This window comes from Alosa sapidissima, chromosome 13 (assembly GCF_018492685.1).
Source record: "Alosa sapidissima isolate fAloSap1 chromosome 13, fAloSap1.pri, whole genome shotgun sequence".
Lineage (NCBI taxonomy): Eukaryota > Metazoa > Chordata > Actinopteri > Clupeiformes > Clupeidae > Alosa > Alosa sapidissima.
In genome coordinates this window covers 32085557-32099193 of record NC_055969.1, presented here as the reverse complement: position 1 = coordinate 32099193, position 13637 = coordinate 32085557, and the positions used below count along the sequence as shown (strand labels likewise).

The 13637-nt window shown below is 48.0% G+C and overlaps 1 protein-coding gene across 11 annotated transcripts in view; it reads left to right on the top strand.

Moving 5' to 3' along the window:
• Nucleotides 1-13637, top strand: part of sptan1 (spectrin alpha, non-erythrocytic 1) — a 35912-nt gene that overhangs the window by 6246 nt on the left and 16029 nt on the right. For 7 of the 11 annotated variants that reach the window (XM_042059636.1, XM_042059631.1, XM_042059632.1 and 4 more), the window contains exons 2-22: nt 2934-3176; nt 3796-3921; nt 4732-4872; nt 5179-5459; nt 5823-5967; nt 6231-6385; nt 6727-6862; nt 7210-7311; nt 7471-7608; nt 7958-8068; nt 8178-8255; nt 8428-8583; nt 8905-9109; nt 9437-9618; nt 10157-10400; nt 10668-10790; nt 10995-11212; nt 11548-11640; nt 11838-11972; nt 12275-12423; nt 12827-12886. In XM_042059636.1, the coding sequence (XP_041915570.1) occupies nt 2934-3176; nt 3796-3921; nt 4732-4872; nt 5179-5459; nt 5823-5967; nt 6231-6385; nt 6727-6862; nt 7210-7311; nt 7471-7608; nt 7958-8068; nt 8178-8255; nt 8428-8583; nt 8905-9109; nt 9437-9618; nt 10157-10400; nt 10668-10790; nt 10995-11212; nt 11548-11640; nt 11838-11972; nt 12275-12423; nt 12827-12886 (3221 nt within the window). The remainder of the gene's footprint in view (nt 1-2933; nt 3177-3795; nt 3922-4731; nt 4873-5178; nt 5460-5822; nt 5968-6230; nt 6386-6726; nt 6863-7209; nt 7312-7470; nt 7609-7957; nt 8069-8177; nt 8256-8427; nt 8584-8904; nt 9110-9436; nt 9619-10156; nt 10401-10667; nt 10791-10994; nt 11213-11547; nt 11641-11837; nt 11973-12274; nt 12424-12826; nt 12887-13637) is intronic. The other 4 variants (XM_042059638.1, XM_042059637.1, XM_042059633.1 and 1 more) reach the window with 2 other exon arrangements.

Here is a 13637-nt window from a genome sequence, read left to right as displayed (position 1 = left end):
TGCTGTTAAATCCCCCAGGACGCTATCAGTGAGCCGGCACTGCTTAGCAGAGAAGAGATGGGATGGGTAGGGTAGGGAAGGTTAGGTGGGGGATGGGCGGCCTGGCTGACAGTTTGAACATGATGAGGACTGCCCTGGCTGCTGTAATCGGCTTGGAAGTTGGCACACATTCTATTTAGTTTTATTGTCGAGAATTGCACATCTGTCTGTTTGTTTTTTTGAGCGGGGTTTTAGCTCCAGTCTGATGTGTGATTGGAGAGCATGGGCAACTGTACATGCCATCGCCTCCGCCATTCTCCACTGATTCTCCTCCCGCTCCCCCCGTGTTGCCAAGGCTCGGTGGCTGTGTAGGTGGATGTAATTACCATGTGGGTCTGCTCTGACGGATGTGCGTAGTGCAGCGTAGACAGCTACTCCAGTGACGGGCCGTGCCTGTTTACTTAATAACAGACTGGCTGCATCTGCCGCAGTAGCAGCCTGGGCAGCAGGTCTGTTGTGCTGTGGGACTTGGGGAATTGCAGAAGGCACAGGCCGTGAGGCCAGGCAGGTTAATGTAACCTGCTGTAATGTGAGCCACTCTGCCCTGCTGTGGGGATGGAGCTGCAGCTACGGCTACGCACACGGGTGTTGAGAGCAGGGTAGAGCTGCAGCTGCTGCTGATGCTGCTGACTCAACTGATCCAGTCTGTGATGGAGTGGATAGAAGCTCTCAGTGAACTGCCTCCCTCTCTTATTCTCTCTCTCTCTCTCTCTCTCTCTCACACTCTCTCCCTCTCTCTTTCTGATCACCCGATTTCATGCACTCCTCTTTAGCCGTCTCTCTCACTCCATCATTCATTCTCTCTCTCCCTCTCTCCCAGAGGGCTGTGTTGGCCCCTGTAACAAAGGCTTTCATTGATCCAGTCTGGCACCCCAGGCCATGGAAGTGACTGACTGTGTGGATGACTGGAAAGCCAGCCCCCCCCTGGTTTTGTTTGTCCGTTTGAAGAAAAGCTAGCCCCCTCTTTCTTTCTTTCTTTCTTTCTTTCTTTCTTTCTTTCTTTCTTGATCCCTTTTTCTCTTCCTCTCTCTCTGTCGTCAATGACCTTGGCTTTCCATTGCAGCTCTCAAGTGTTCATGTCCGGCTGCTTAGCCAGTGAAATTTTAAGAATGATCTATCAGTATTAAATGTAATTATCTTTTGAATGATGTGATGAGAGCATTGAAAAAGCATAATTACTCTAAAATGAAAAATGTATTTAGAGAGGAGTCAGACGTAATTTGTCAGAAGACCCACCCAGTTTCATGATGGAGTCATTAATAGATCCAGGCCTGTGTTTTGCACTGGATATCGACTACAGGCCACCATTAGCCATCTGCTCCTCCTAGAGGCCCAGGACAAGCTGAGGTCACACCTTTCAGACCGAGGAGTCCATGCTGGCCCTAGGTGCAGGTCACAGACCCCTGGGAATTGGCTGCAGATGTTCACAGCTGTGTGTCAGGTCCATTTAGAGCAGTTCAAATGAGCTGGGTCGCCAGTCCTGATCTCTCATGTGATATTACCATCAATCAGCCAGCAGGCCAACCTACAGCGGCCCCATGACAATTTGACATGTGTCTGAAAATGTACTAGTAGATTGTAGCGCAGTAAAATAGGACAAGTATTTCTGGAAGTGTCTGTGAAGCCACAGTCATAGACTGGCCTTCTGGCGTGATTGGCATGACACTGGAGGGATCTCACAGGTGGGGGACATTGCCAGAGGTCAGCTGTCCCCTCTTGCTGTGGGAAGGCTGCAGGACGTGACTGAGAGCCCCAGGCTTTCTCTCTGGGAAGACCTTGTGTGAAGGTCATTGGGTGCAACGTCCCATTTAGATGAACAGTTCCCATAGCACCACTGATGGATAAAGATGGTAACAACAACGCCAAGCTAATGACCCATGATGCCACTTTCTCGGGGGTATAGTCCAGAGAGATGACCTATAACATACAGAAACATATAGCCTATACATTATAGACCCAGCCTGTACGGTCAGTAGCTGTGTCTGTCACTTTCCCAGTTTTGTATTTGTGGTAATTGGTGTGTTGATGACCTTTCAGTCCGGTCTCTGTCATAACAATGGTGTGACCCCTAATGGGCTGGCCAGCTGAGCCCAGCTTGGCTCTCTCCCAGAGCAGCCATCCAGACACAGAGGACGGGGACTAGGGGACATGTGCTGGTTAGTGAGGGGGGTTGGTGTGGGTGATTTTGGTAAAGGGGGGTGAAGGGATGGCACCTCCGTGTGTGTGTGTGTGTGTTGGTGGGGGGTTGGGGGCTGACGGCAGCATTCTCTTTGTGTTTGGACAGCGTTTGTGCAGAGCTTCTCTGTGGAATTTCCGCCAGGCCCCCCTGGTGTGCTCAGCTGCCAGGGTCTGCTAAACGTCAGCTGGAATGCTAACGCCCTCCCCCCCAGCACACACACACACACACACACACACACACACATTCTCAAATGCACGCACACTACCCACACCCTTTGCTTTGTTTTATCCTGTCCATAAAAATGATGGTCCTTTTCTCGGAATTGTAGTTAAAAGGTGTTGTGTGCTTTATTTGCTGGGGATGGAAAGATATGGGGGGTTGTTAAAAAAGATAGCACAAGGCCTCCACCAATACACCTCACAGGAATAGCTAAGGGAATACGTGGCCATTTTGTCATATGAATGAATTGTTGAATTATGAAATTGATCCTACTAAACCCGTGTAGTTCACCACGTTTCTCTCTTCTCTGTTGTGTGTTGCATGTTGCTTTGGGGTGATTAGGACCCATAATCCCCCCCCCCCCCCCCCCCCCCCCCCGAGCCAATATATGGTCCGTGTGAATGTCATTTGGCCAAGAAAATGTGCTAAGGCTTTACTGTAGCTATTTCCTGTGAATTGGTCCTAACTGGTGTTTGTTGGCGTTGTCATACCTCAGCAGAAGATGGACGCCAGTGGGGTGAAGGTGCTGGAGACGGCCGATGACATCCAGGAGCGCCGGCAGCAGGTGCTCGACCGCTACCGGCGCTTCAAGGAGTTGTCGACCATGCGCCGGCAGAAGCTGGAGGACTCGTACCGTTTCCAGTTCTTCCGCCGGGACGCCGACGAGCTGGAGAAATGGATCCTCGAGAAGCTGCAGATCGCTTCCGATGAGAACTACAAGGACCCCAGCAACCTGCAGGTCAGACACAGAGGCAGGCCTCCTATCTTGCCTGAAGTAAAGTAAAAGTTCACATGAGGGGTTGGTGTGGCAGGAAGTAGCAGGGTCATGCAGAGGTGTCGGCAAGGAATGTTTTCATTGATATTAGTTTGCAGAATATTGAGTGTTGACTCACAAGGCTTTTCACTCATATGTTGTGCTGAAGGGTCCGTAAAGGCAATTCATGGGTCTCATCAGGTCCCTTTCCCCAGGTGTATAAAAGCACGTAGATTATGAATGCAGACTGCATGGTGCTTGATTAAAACACCTGTGGAAAGGGACCTGATGAAACCCATGAATAGGGGGTAAAGGTGCAATATGAAACGATGGATTGTCACAATGTGTGGGTTTCAAAGTCTGAGTAAGGAATGTGGCATGGGTAATGTTTAACTAGGCTATATCTTGGCCAACACTGTAGCCTTTGGTACATTTTTTTGCTAAGTGCTAAGGTCATCAACTTTTACATGTACTATACTATAAACCATGCCAGGCCCCACTGGCCAAATGAAATAAACTGCTGTTATTCTTTTCATCCATGGACATTCTATTCCTCCATGGACATTCTATCTTCTCATTGTCTGTATTGTTTTTCTGTCTGCAGGGAAAGCTGCAGAAACACCAGGCCTTCGAGGCGGAGGTGCAGGCCAATGCTGGGGCCATCATCAAACTGGACGAGACAGGCAACCTGATGATCTCTGAGGGCCACTTTGCATCCGAAACCATCCGGGTAAAGCCTTACAGTTGCTATGCTAAACGTCAGCTGGAGTGCTAACGCCCTGCCCCTCCCACACACACACACACACACACACACACACACACACACACACACACAGTACATATGGTTAGGATTATTTACATCAAATGATAATGTCTAGTTTTGATATGTGATGATGATGATGATGATGGTACTGATGATGATGATGATGATGGTGGTGATGATGATGGTGGTGAAGATGGTGGTGAAGATGGTGACTGCAATAATAAAGTCTTAGTGCAGATGTGCGGTGCGCTGTTAACCCTTCCCGTGTGCTTCAGTCCTTCACACCATACCGGACTGCCCAGCGGCCCATAGTAACAAGTGTCAATTATGGAAGTTTTGTCCCAGTAGGTGCTTGGGTGCTGTGACTCCGTTGTTTCCACCACTGAACTGTCCTCTTTTTTTTCCTGTCTTCCCTAGAGTGAAATGTATGGCTTGATTTGCAGTGATGATCTGAATTCTCTAGCAGCAGTAGAATTCATTAATATTTGAGGGTGATCCTGCATTCATGCATGAAATGCTACCTGTATAGCACTCCTTTATATCTTTATTCGATTTTCCTGGTATTATACTTCACAACTTTCATGTTCTGGTAAAGAATAATATGGTCTTCAAGAGAAGTGTTGCCTTGACACCCCAACCAATAGAACTAGTATGACACAAGTCAGAAAGCACTCTCTTTTAGATCTCAGCTATCCTTTGCTGCTAGTCTCCAGTTGGGGAGATGGGGGTCCATGATGAGCGCTCCATCCTCACTTGTGTTCCTCCTCCCTGTCCCAGACGCGTCTGGAGGAGCTGCACCACCTATGGGACCAGCTGCTGCAGAAGACCAAGGAGAAGGGCGTGCGTCTGTTGCAGGCCCAGAAGCTGGTGCAGTACCTGCGCGAGTGCGAGGACGCCCTCGACTGGATCAGTGACAAGGTCCGGCGCTCCTCCTCTCACTTAATCACTCTCTGTACACTACTGTTATTGATGTAACATTTAGACATTAAATTATATAGAATAAACCATTAACTTGCATTATTATCATTATAGACCAATTTCATACTTTGCATGCAAGTATATCATTTTTATACTTTATGTTTAGGTTCCAGCCAATTAACCTGTAAAGCATAGAATAATTACGGCACGAGTCCATGCAATTTGGGGGATTCATCAGTTTAATTACATCAGGGATGCAGCTGCACTAAAGTTCCCTGCTCTCGTTTGTCCTGCTGTATCCCGTAGGAAGCCATCGTCACCTCCGAGGAGCTGGGCCAGGATCTGGAGCACGTCCAGGTGCTGCAGAAGAAGTTCGAGGAGTTCCAGACCGACCTGGCGGCACACGAGGAGCGCGTGAACGACGTCAACCAGGCGGCGGGCAGGCTGACCCAGGACTCGCACCCCGAGACCGAGCTGATCCTGCGCAAGCAGGAGGAGGTCAACACCGCATGGCAGCGGCTCAAGGGCCTGGCCCAGCAGAGGCAGGGCAAGCTGTTCGGTGCCGCCGAGGTGCAGCGCTTCAACAGGTGCGTGCAGAGATGCGCGGGGAGCAGTTTCAACTCCGTGATCAGTTCCCACGGGGAAAAAACCCTCCGGAAAATCGATTTCCTTACCTTCCCCCAGAACACTGTATTCAGTCTAAACTGAATTTGCAGTGTACTTGAGTAGCTCAGGTTATGACTTAAATGTGGATTTGATTTTCTTAAAACTATATATTAAATTTGAATTTGAATTGAAATTTGTCCAGTAGTCAATTTAACTGTGAAGATAAAGTGACATGGAATAAATATGAAAGCCATTATAGGCAAGCTAGTAAGGAGGTGTAGAGAGCGATTCCTGTGGTAATGAAGAGTGGAGGCTGATGGAGGCACATTTGTGTTTGCCTGTAGGGATGTGGATGAGACCATCAGCTGGATCAAGGAGAAGGAGCAGCTGATGGCGTCGGATGATTTCGGCCGAGACCTGGCCAGTGTTCAGGCGCTGCTGCGCAAACACGAGGGCCTGGAGAGAGACTTGGCGGCCCTGGAGGACAAGGTCAGTCTAAACACACACACACACACACTCAGATACACACACACATCAACTGTATAATTAAATTGAAATGCAAATTCATCCATATATTGAACAAAACAATGTATTGCACACATGACCGACCGTATTACAAAAACAGTAGTCAGGCTTTAGTTCTAAGATGCTTTAGGAGCCTTATAGGAAGTTACAAGTGTCCTGTCACCAACAAAGCACTTCCAGAGACTACCACTTGGCTCCGTCCTCATGTTGTCCCGGTCATCCCTCAGGTGAACACTCTTGGCGGCGAGGCTGAGCGCCTGCAGCAGACCCACCCCCAGAATGCCTCGCAGATCCACCTGAAGCGCGACGAGCTCATCACCAACTGGGAGCAGATCCGCACGCTGGCCGCTGAGCGACACGCACGCCTCAACGACTCCTACAGGTGAGCACGCTTCACTGCCCAGCGCTGTCCAGTGAGACCAGTTAGATCTGTTTTCAGCTGATCTGTTCAACAATTTTGACTAGTTTTTCTGTGATGTTATGGTAGGATAGCTATAGAACATGTGTAAGAACTTTGCTTGTTGACAGACTTGCCTGCCATTTAAATCAGGGCCATTAAACTTAAATTGTATGGGTTGTGGGTATTGGTTTAAGTGTTTTAAGATCATAGAATTGAGAGTTCAAAGATGGAATCAGATGGATTGAAGAATTGAAAGGAATAGCGTGTAATGTTTTAAGTACTGTGCAGTAAGGTGATTGCTGTCGGTTGCGCTTCCCCCCCAGACTGCAGCGCTTCACTGCTGACTTCCGTGACCTGACCAGCTGGGTGACTGAGATGAAGGCCCTCATCAACGCTGACGAGCTGGCCAACGACGTGGCCGGAGCTGAGGCGCTGCTTGACCGCCACCAGGAGCACAAGGTACAACACCATAGCTCACTAGAGAACCTGTCCATTAGCGAAAATAGATATAGCTACTCTGAGGCAAACCCACTCAAACAACTTCCATGGAGTCAGTATTGGTGGCTGGGTGTTACAGTTGAATGGATTATTTGGCTATTAGACTATGGAGATTGCTAAAACACGTGACCAAGATTATGGGTACGTTTGGCCGTTTACATTGGTTTACATGGGCATGGATTGCCACGGATCCCCAAAATGCTTTGCGTTCACCAATGGTAAAATGCCATGATGACGACACATTCTCAATCTCTATTGATATTTGTGGATTTTCCTGTGTGTGAGGAATGTTTGTTTCCTCTTCTCAGGGAGAAATTGATGCTCATGAAGACAGCTTCAAGGCCACCGACGAAGCTGGCCAGGCTTTGCTCAACACCGGACACTATGCCTCTGAGGAAGTCAAAGAGAAGGTATGTGTGTGTATGTGTATGTTTGTGTATATACGTGTGCGTGTGTTTTCTATGTTTTACAGTGGTGGAACTAGAGAACACACATTGATGTCTTTTTGTGTGTGTGTGTGTGTGTGTGTGTGTGTGTGTGTGTGTGTGTGTGTGTGTGTGTGTGTGTAGCTGGGCATCCTGTCTGAGGAGAAGGAGTCTCTGCTGGAGCTGTGGGAGCTGCGTAGGCAGCAGTATGAGCAGTGCATGGACCTGCAGCTCTTCTACAGGGACACCGAGCAGGTGGACAACTGGATGAGCAAACAGGAGGTGTGTATAAGAGTAAAATATATATAAGAGTATAACAATATATAAGCGTATAATATATGAGGCTCATAAGCACAGCATTATTGAGGGGTAGCTCAGTATCTGATAACTGGGTTTGAGTTTGTCAAACATTTTAAAATATTCAGGGGTGCGTTTCCCAAAAGCATAGTTGCTAGCTAAGTTAGCAACTTTGTTGGTTGCAATGCAATTTCCCATTGCCAACCAACTAAGTTGGCAACTATGCTTTTGGGAAAGTTCCAGACATACTCGACAAGACACATAGTGTCGTAGCTAAGTGAGTCCAAAATAGGAGCTTGGTGAAACCGTTGTGAAAGCGTTCCCTTGTCCGTAGGCCTTCCTGTTGAATGAGGACCTGGGCGACTCCCTGGACAGTGTGGAGGCTCTGCTGAAGAAGCACGAGGACTTTGAGAAATCCCTCAGTGCCCAGGAGGAGAAGATCACTGTAAGGCTCCCCCTCTGTAGCACACCTCAGTAACACCTGTTCAGATGAGACTTGCTGAGTCTCTGATGGGGAAACGTAACCTGCTGCTCTGTCCTCTCTTGTGTTTAAGGCCCTCGATGAGTTTGCCACCAAGCTGATTCAGAACAACCATTACGCCAAGGAGGATGTGGCCACTCGCCGAGATGCTGTGAGTGCTTACTCTTTTACACTCAATCACACTTCCTGTTTGAGATCATATGATATGGAAGCCACTGCGAATAGTTTGGATGGCAACCTGTCACAGTAGACAGTGTTGAATATGAAGTATATTACATGAGTGAGTTTATGAGAGATGACCATCCTGTCCTTCTGTCGTTTAGCTGCTGAGTCGACGCAACGCCCTCCATGAGCGTGCTCAGTCTCGCCGTGCTGCTCTGGAAGACTCCTTCCACCTGCAGCAGTTCTTCCGCGACTCCGACGAGCTCAAGAGCTGGATCAACGAGAAGATGAAGACTGCCACTGACGAGGCCTACAAGGTGGGTCATCGTCAGCTCCGTTTCTGTTTTTTTAGGGCTTGGTAAAGGATGTTTGCATTAAATAAAATGGCTAAAAACAGAGTACGGTAATTCCGCATACACAATGTGCATAGGTAGACAATGCATTGAACAGTCTAATTTTATTTTTATTTTATTATTGTTATTAAAAATGATAAAGTTCCTGTGCACAGCCTTCCAGGTGCTGGTGAGGTGCAGTCGTCAATAGATTCGTCACTTTCCTTTATTATTGTTATATTGTATCAGATTATTCAGGGAAATTGAAGCTTCATCTTTGGTTCTTCTCCCCCCTTGTCTTCTCAGGACCCCTCCAACCTGCAGGGTAAAGTGCAGAAGCACCAGGCTTTCGAGGCCGAGCTCTCCGCCAACCAGAGCCGTATCGACGCTCTGCAGAAGTCTGGCCAGGAACTGCTCGACGGCAACCACTACGCTTCAGGCGAGGTGTCCACCCGCATGGACGAGGTCAGCACCCAGTGGAAGAAGCTTCTGGAAGCCACCGAGCTCAAAGGTGAGGACCCAAACGGTTTGGTTTGTCTGTAGTGTTTATCTATTGAGCAATGTACAAATGTGTTGAATTTTAGCTTTTACATATATTTCCACATTTCATTAATTTAGTAATAGTGGGAACGGAAAGGAAGTCCTAGCGGTCCTAAATGTTTATCATTAAACAGACCCCTTTCTTGAACGTCTATACTGTTTTTCTGTCATGTAATGGTTGGTCTGTGAAGAGTGATTTTCTGCATTGTATTGTGAAGAGTGACTCTGTGGATTAGCAGCACTGATGGATGTCTTTAGAGCCACTCCTCACTCTTCTCTGTACTACATTTCCCATCAGGCATCAAGCTGCGTGAGGCTAACCAGCAGCAGCAGTTCAACCGCAACGTGGAGGACATCGAGCTGTGGCTGTACGAGGTGGAGGGCCATCTGGCCTCTGACGACTACGGCAAAGACCTGACCAGCGTGCAGAACCTGCAGAAGAAGCACGCGCTGCTGGAGGCTGACGTAGCTGCCCACCAGGTAAAAGGGTGTCGGAGTGACCTGACTGTTGCTCAGGAAACGGATCAGTCACCATCATTTGACTAATTTGATGGATGTGTAAATATGTTGAAGTCTCCTCAATGTAAAATAAGTACTTTTTGCCCTTTTTAAATATATGGGTCTTCATTTCTACTTATTTGTATCTACATTCCCTCCTTTAGAACGCATAAATACAGCTTTATAAATGTAGGCAAATGAGGATCTAGATAGTATGAATAGCATAATTAAGTCTTTATACCAAAATATTCCCACACCGGGGACGCTGTGGCGCAGCAGGCTACAGCGCCCGTACCATATACGGGTCCGAGTGCCCACGGGGACCCAGGTTCGAATCAGACCTGCGGTCATTTCCCGATCCCACCCCATCTCTCTCTCCCACTTGCTTCCTGTCACTCTCCACTGTCCTGTCCAAATAAAAAAGGCAAAAAAAAAAAAAGCCCAAAAAATAGTCCCACACCACTAGCTCACCAAACCTGCCATATGTTTACACTGTCCCCTAAATCTCTCTCCCAAACAGGACCGCATTGACGGCATCACCATCCAGGCTCGTCAGTTCCAAGAGGCCGGCCACTTTGACGCCGACAACATCTGCAAGAAACAGGAAGCCCTGGTGGCGCGCTACGAGGCCCTGAAGGAGCCCATGGCCGCCCGCAAGCAGAAGCTGTCCGACTCATTGCGCCTGCAGCAGCTCTTTAGGGACGTGGAGGATGAGGAGACCTGGATCCGCGAGAAGGAGCCCATCGCCGCCTCCACCAACAGAGGTCAGTAGATACATCGATCAGAAGTGGACTGTGTATGGACCTGAAAGGGCTTTGATTATGTAGATTAGTTGCCCATACTGATGTGATTGAGTGTGATATTTGTAAGTGCGTGTTTGTACTTGTAGGGGGGATTATTGAGGTATCTCTACAGTGCCTACTGTTCTTTAAGTCAGGTGTTTGGGATGGGTGAATGCACCAGATTATATGATCATAGAATAATGATGTTCCTGGCCCTAATCTTTCTCCTCTGCGCTCTCTCTCTCTCAGGCAAAGATCTGATTGGAGTGCAGAACCTGCTGAAGAAGCACCAGGCCCTTCAGGCTGAGATTGGTGGACACGAGCCACGCATCAAGGCAGTCACCCAGAAGGGCGAGGCCATGGTGGAGGAAGGTGGGTACCTCAGACCTGACAAGGAGCTCTGGAAATGTTCCTTTGCGACTTTAATTAACACATGAAGAGACATAAAACGTTTTTTTCACGTTGATACTTGGAGTAAAACCTAAAGCTTATGTAGAACTGTAACCAGGTTAATGAGAATTGAGAGCAGAGACTTGCTGAGGTGGCTGAAGTGTTGTTTCCCTCCGTGGTGGTCAGGCCACTTCGCTGGTGAGGAGGTGAAGGCGAAGCTGGGTGAACTGAACAGCCGCTGGGACACGCTGAAGGGCAAGGCTGGCCAGCGCCGCCAGGACCTGGAGGACTCTTTGCAGGCGCAGCAGTACTTCGCCGACGCCAACGAGGCCGAGTCCTGGATGCGGGAGAAGGAGCCCATCGTGGGGAGCCCCGACTACGGCAAAGACGAGGATTCGGCTGAGGTGAGGAGAAGATGGTCTTCATTGTCCTCTTGTCTCTGGTGGTCATTATGTGTGATCAAATAAATGCATTCAACCTGGCAGTTCTGATGATTAAACACTATGGCAACAAAATGGTGATCAGATTCAGCAGATCCGTAAATGTACTTAAGAGAAGTAATCTGTGGTGTTGGTTATAAAATGTATGCTCAATTCTAAAGGCTTCTAAAGCATCTAGGCTTCCAGATCAGCTGAGGACTATCCATTCATCAGTCTAAGCCGTTCAGATGGGTGAAGGGTGTTGAAGAGTAAGAGGTCTTGTCGTGTGCTAATGTGTCCTCATCTGACCACATCCCCAGGCTCTGCTGAAGAAGCACGAGGCTCTGATGTCTGACCTGAGCGCCTACGGCAGCAGCATCCAGTCCCTGAAGGAGCAGGCTCAGGCCTGCAGGGTAAGTCTCAGCCTGGCACAGAGCACACTGAAGATTCCATACAGTCTGATGGGACAAAAGAATAGTTAAAACCATTCTTTATACTGTTACTAATAACAATTTAGCATAACTAAGAAATAATTCAAAACTTATGGTGTTAATGGAGTGGTGTTGTGAGAGTCACAGTAAATGTGCATTTCCTTTCCCACCCCCAAAAGCAACAAGTGGCGCCCACCGACGATGAGACTGGCAAGGAGCTGGTGCTGGCCCTCTATGACTACCAGGAGAAGAGCCCACGCGAGGTCACCATGAAGAAGGGCGACATCCTCACCCTGCTCAACAGCACCAACAAGGTACTGCACAGTGCTGCACTCTAGCCCTAAATGCCGAGGTCTATTCTCCACTGTAATAGAAGTGATCTATAGAAAATACACACAGGCAGTGTATTTTTCTATAGCCTATACTAAACAGCTTGTTCAAAAAAAAGCACTTACAGATGATAACATTGTAAGAGCAACCGGGTTGTACAAATATTTTGTAATAATACCTGAATTGGAGAACAGGCTTGTAATGTCTACTAAACTCAAGGCCTGATTTGACGGTCCAGTGTGTCCAGTCTAACGTTAACATGTTCTGCCCTGCGTTCTCCCCTCAGGACTGGTGGAAAGTGGAGGTGAATGACCGTCAGGGCTTTGTGCCCGCGGCCTATGTGAAGAAGCTGGACCCCACCCAGTCGTCCTCTCGCGAGAACCTGCTCGATGAACAGGGCAGCATCGGCCTGCGTCAGGATCAGATTGAGAACCAGTAAGAGAATGTGCAGAACCACCACTCGCAGCTAGTGCTTCTTAAATCCGACTTCTTGACTGGTTAAGAGCATTCAGGTCTAGCATGCCTTTCCTGCACTAAGAGCTTTAAGTCGATTTCCAAGACTTTTCACAGGAAGCTAACATTCTTCTGAACCTTCTGTTTTAAACACTCACTCTTAACTGGCCTCCATCACTTTGAATACTTCTTAACTGTTGGCTCTCACCAGAAGCACCTTTTTCCCTCCCTGTTCTTTCTTTCTTTCTTTCTTTCTTTCTTTCTTTCTTACTAATGACTTCATCACTTGCTCTTTTTTTCTTGGCCCTTTTCTTCTCTCTTCTCTCTCTTCTCTTTCCCCCTAACCCACTAACGCATGCATGGGTGACCCCTCCCTCTCGATCAGAACGCTGGTCACCAAGGAGGCGTGCAGTGTGTCTGTACGCATGAAGCAGGTGGAGGACTTGTGAGTATACCCCAACCCCCCCCCCCCCCCCCACACCTCCAGGACCAGCCTCCCTCTCTTTGTCTACTGTGGTCCGTTTGTCACTCACTTTCTCTTCTATCATCATCCACCATGCCAAGCCACGTGCCGTAGACCCACTCCCTAAACATCGGTGCTCACTCCTTCATTCTTCGACCCGATTTAACCGTTTTTGTCTTCTGTTCACTAACTCTGTGTGGTGTATCTAGTGATGCATTGTGTCTCGTTTGTGCCTCCTCCTCTTCCTCCTCTTTATCCGTGTCACAGATGCATCCTCCATCTTCCTTTAGGCTTCTATTCAGCTTGGGAATAGAAGCTAGTGCTCTCTCACTGCTCCTCCTTCTCTGTTGCTGTCTTGTGTTGATTGGTAGATAGTTACCTGGTGTGATCTTCCATCTACTTTCTCCATCAGTGTGTGTTGTAGAATTTGTGAAGACTTGCTCATGCATCCTGATTTTACAAAATCTGTATAATCAAGACAAAATAGGTTTTCAAAACCTCTTCTGAATTTGCTTCACCAGATGTAAACATTTTGTTCTTTAAGTAATCATCCATTGCTGTGGATGTGGTTAACCAAATGAAAGTGTTTTCATATTGGTTAAAAGACCAATTAGAGTAGTTGTCATGGTTTCAACCATAACTTTCCCAACAACGTCCAATGCTTTGTTGGGACTTTTGAGTCAACCTGAGCCTGCGTCCCCTTTGTAAATACGGCCCAGAGCCACCCGATGTG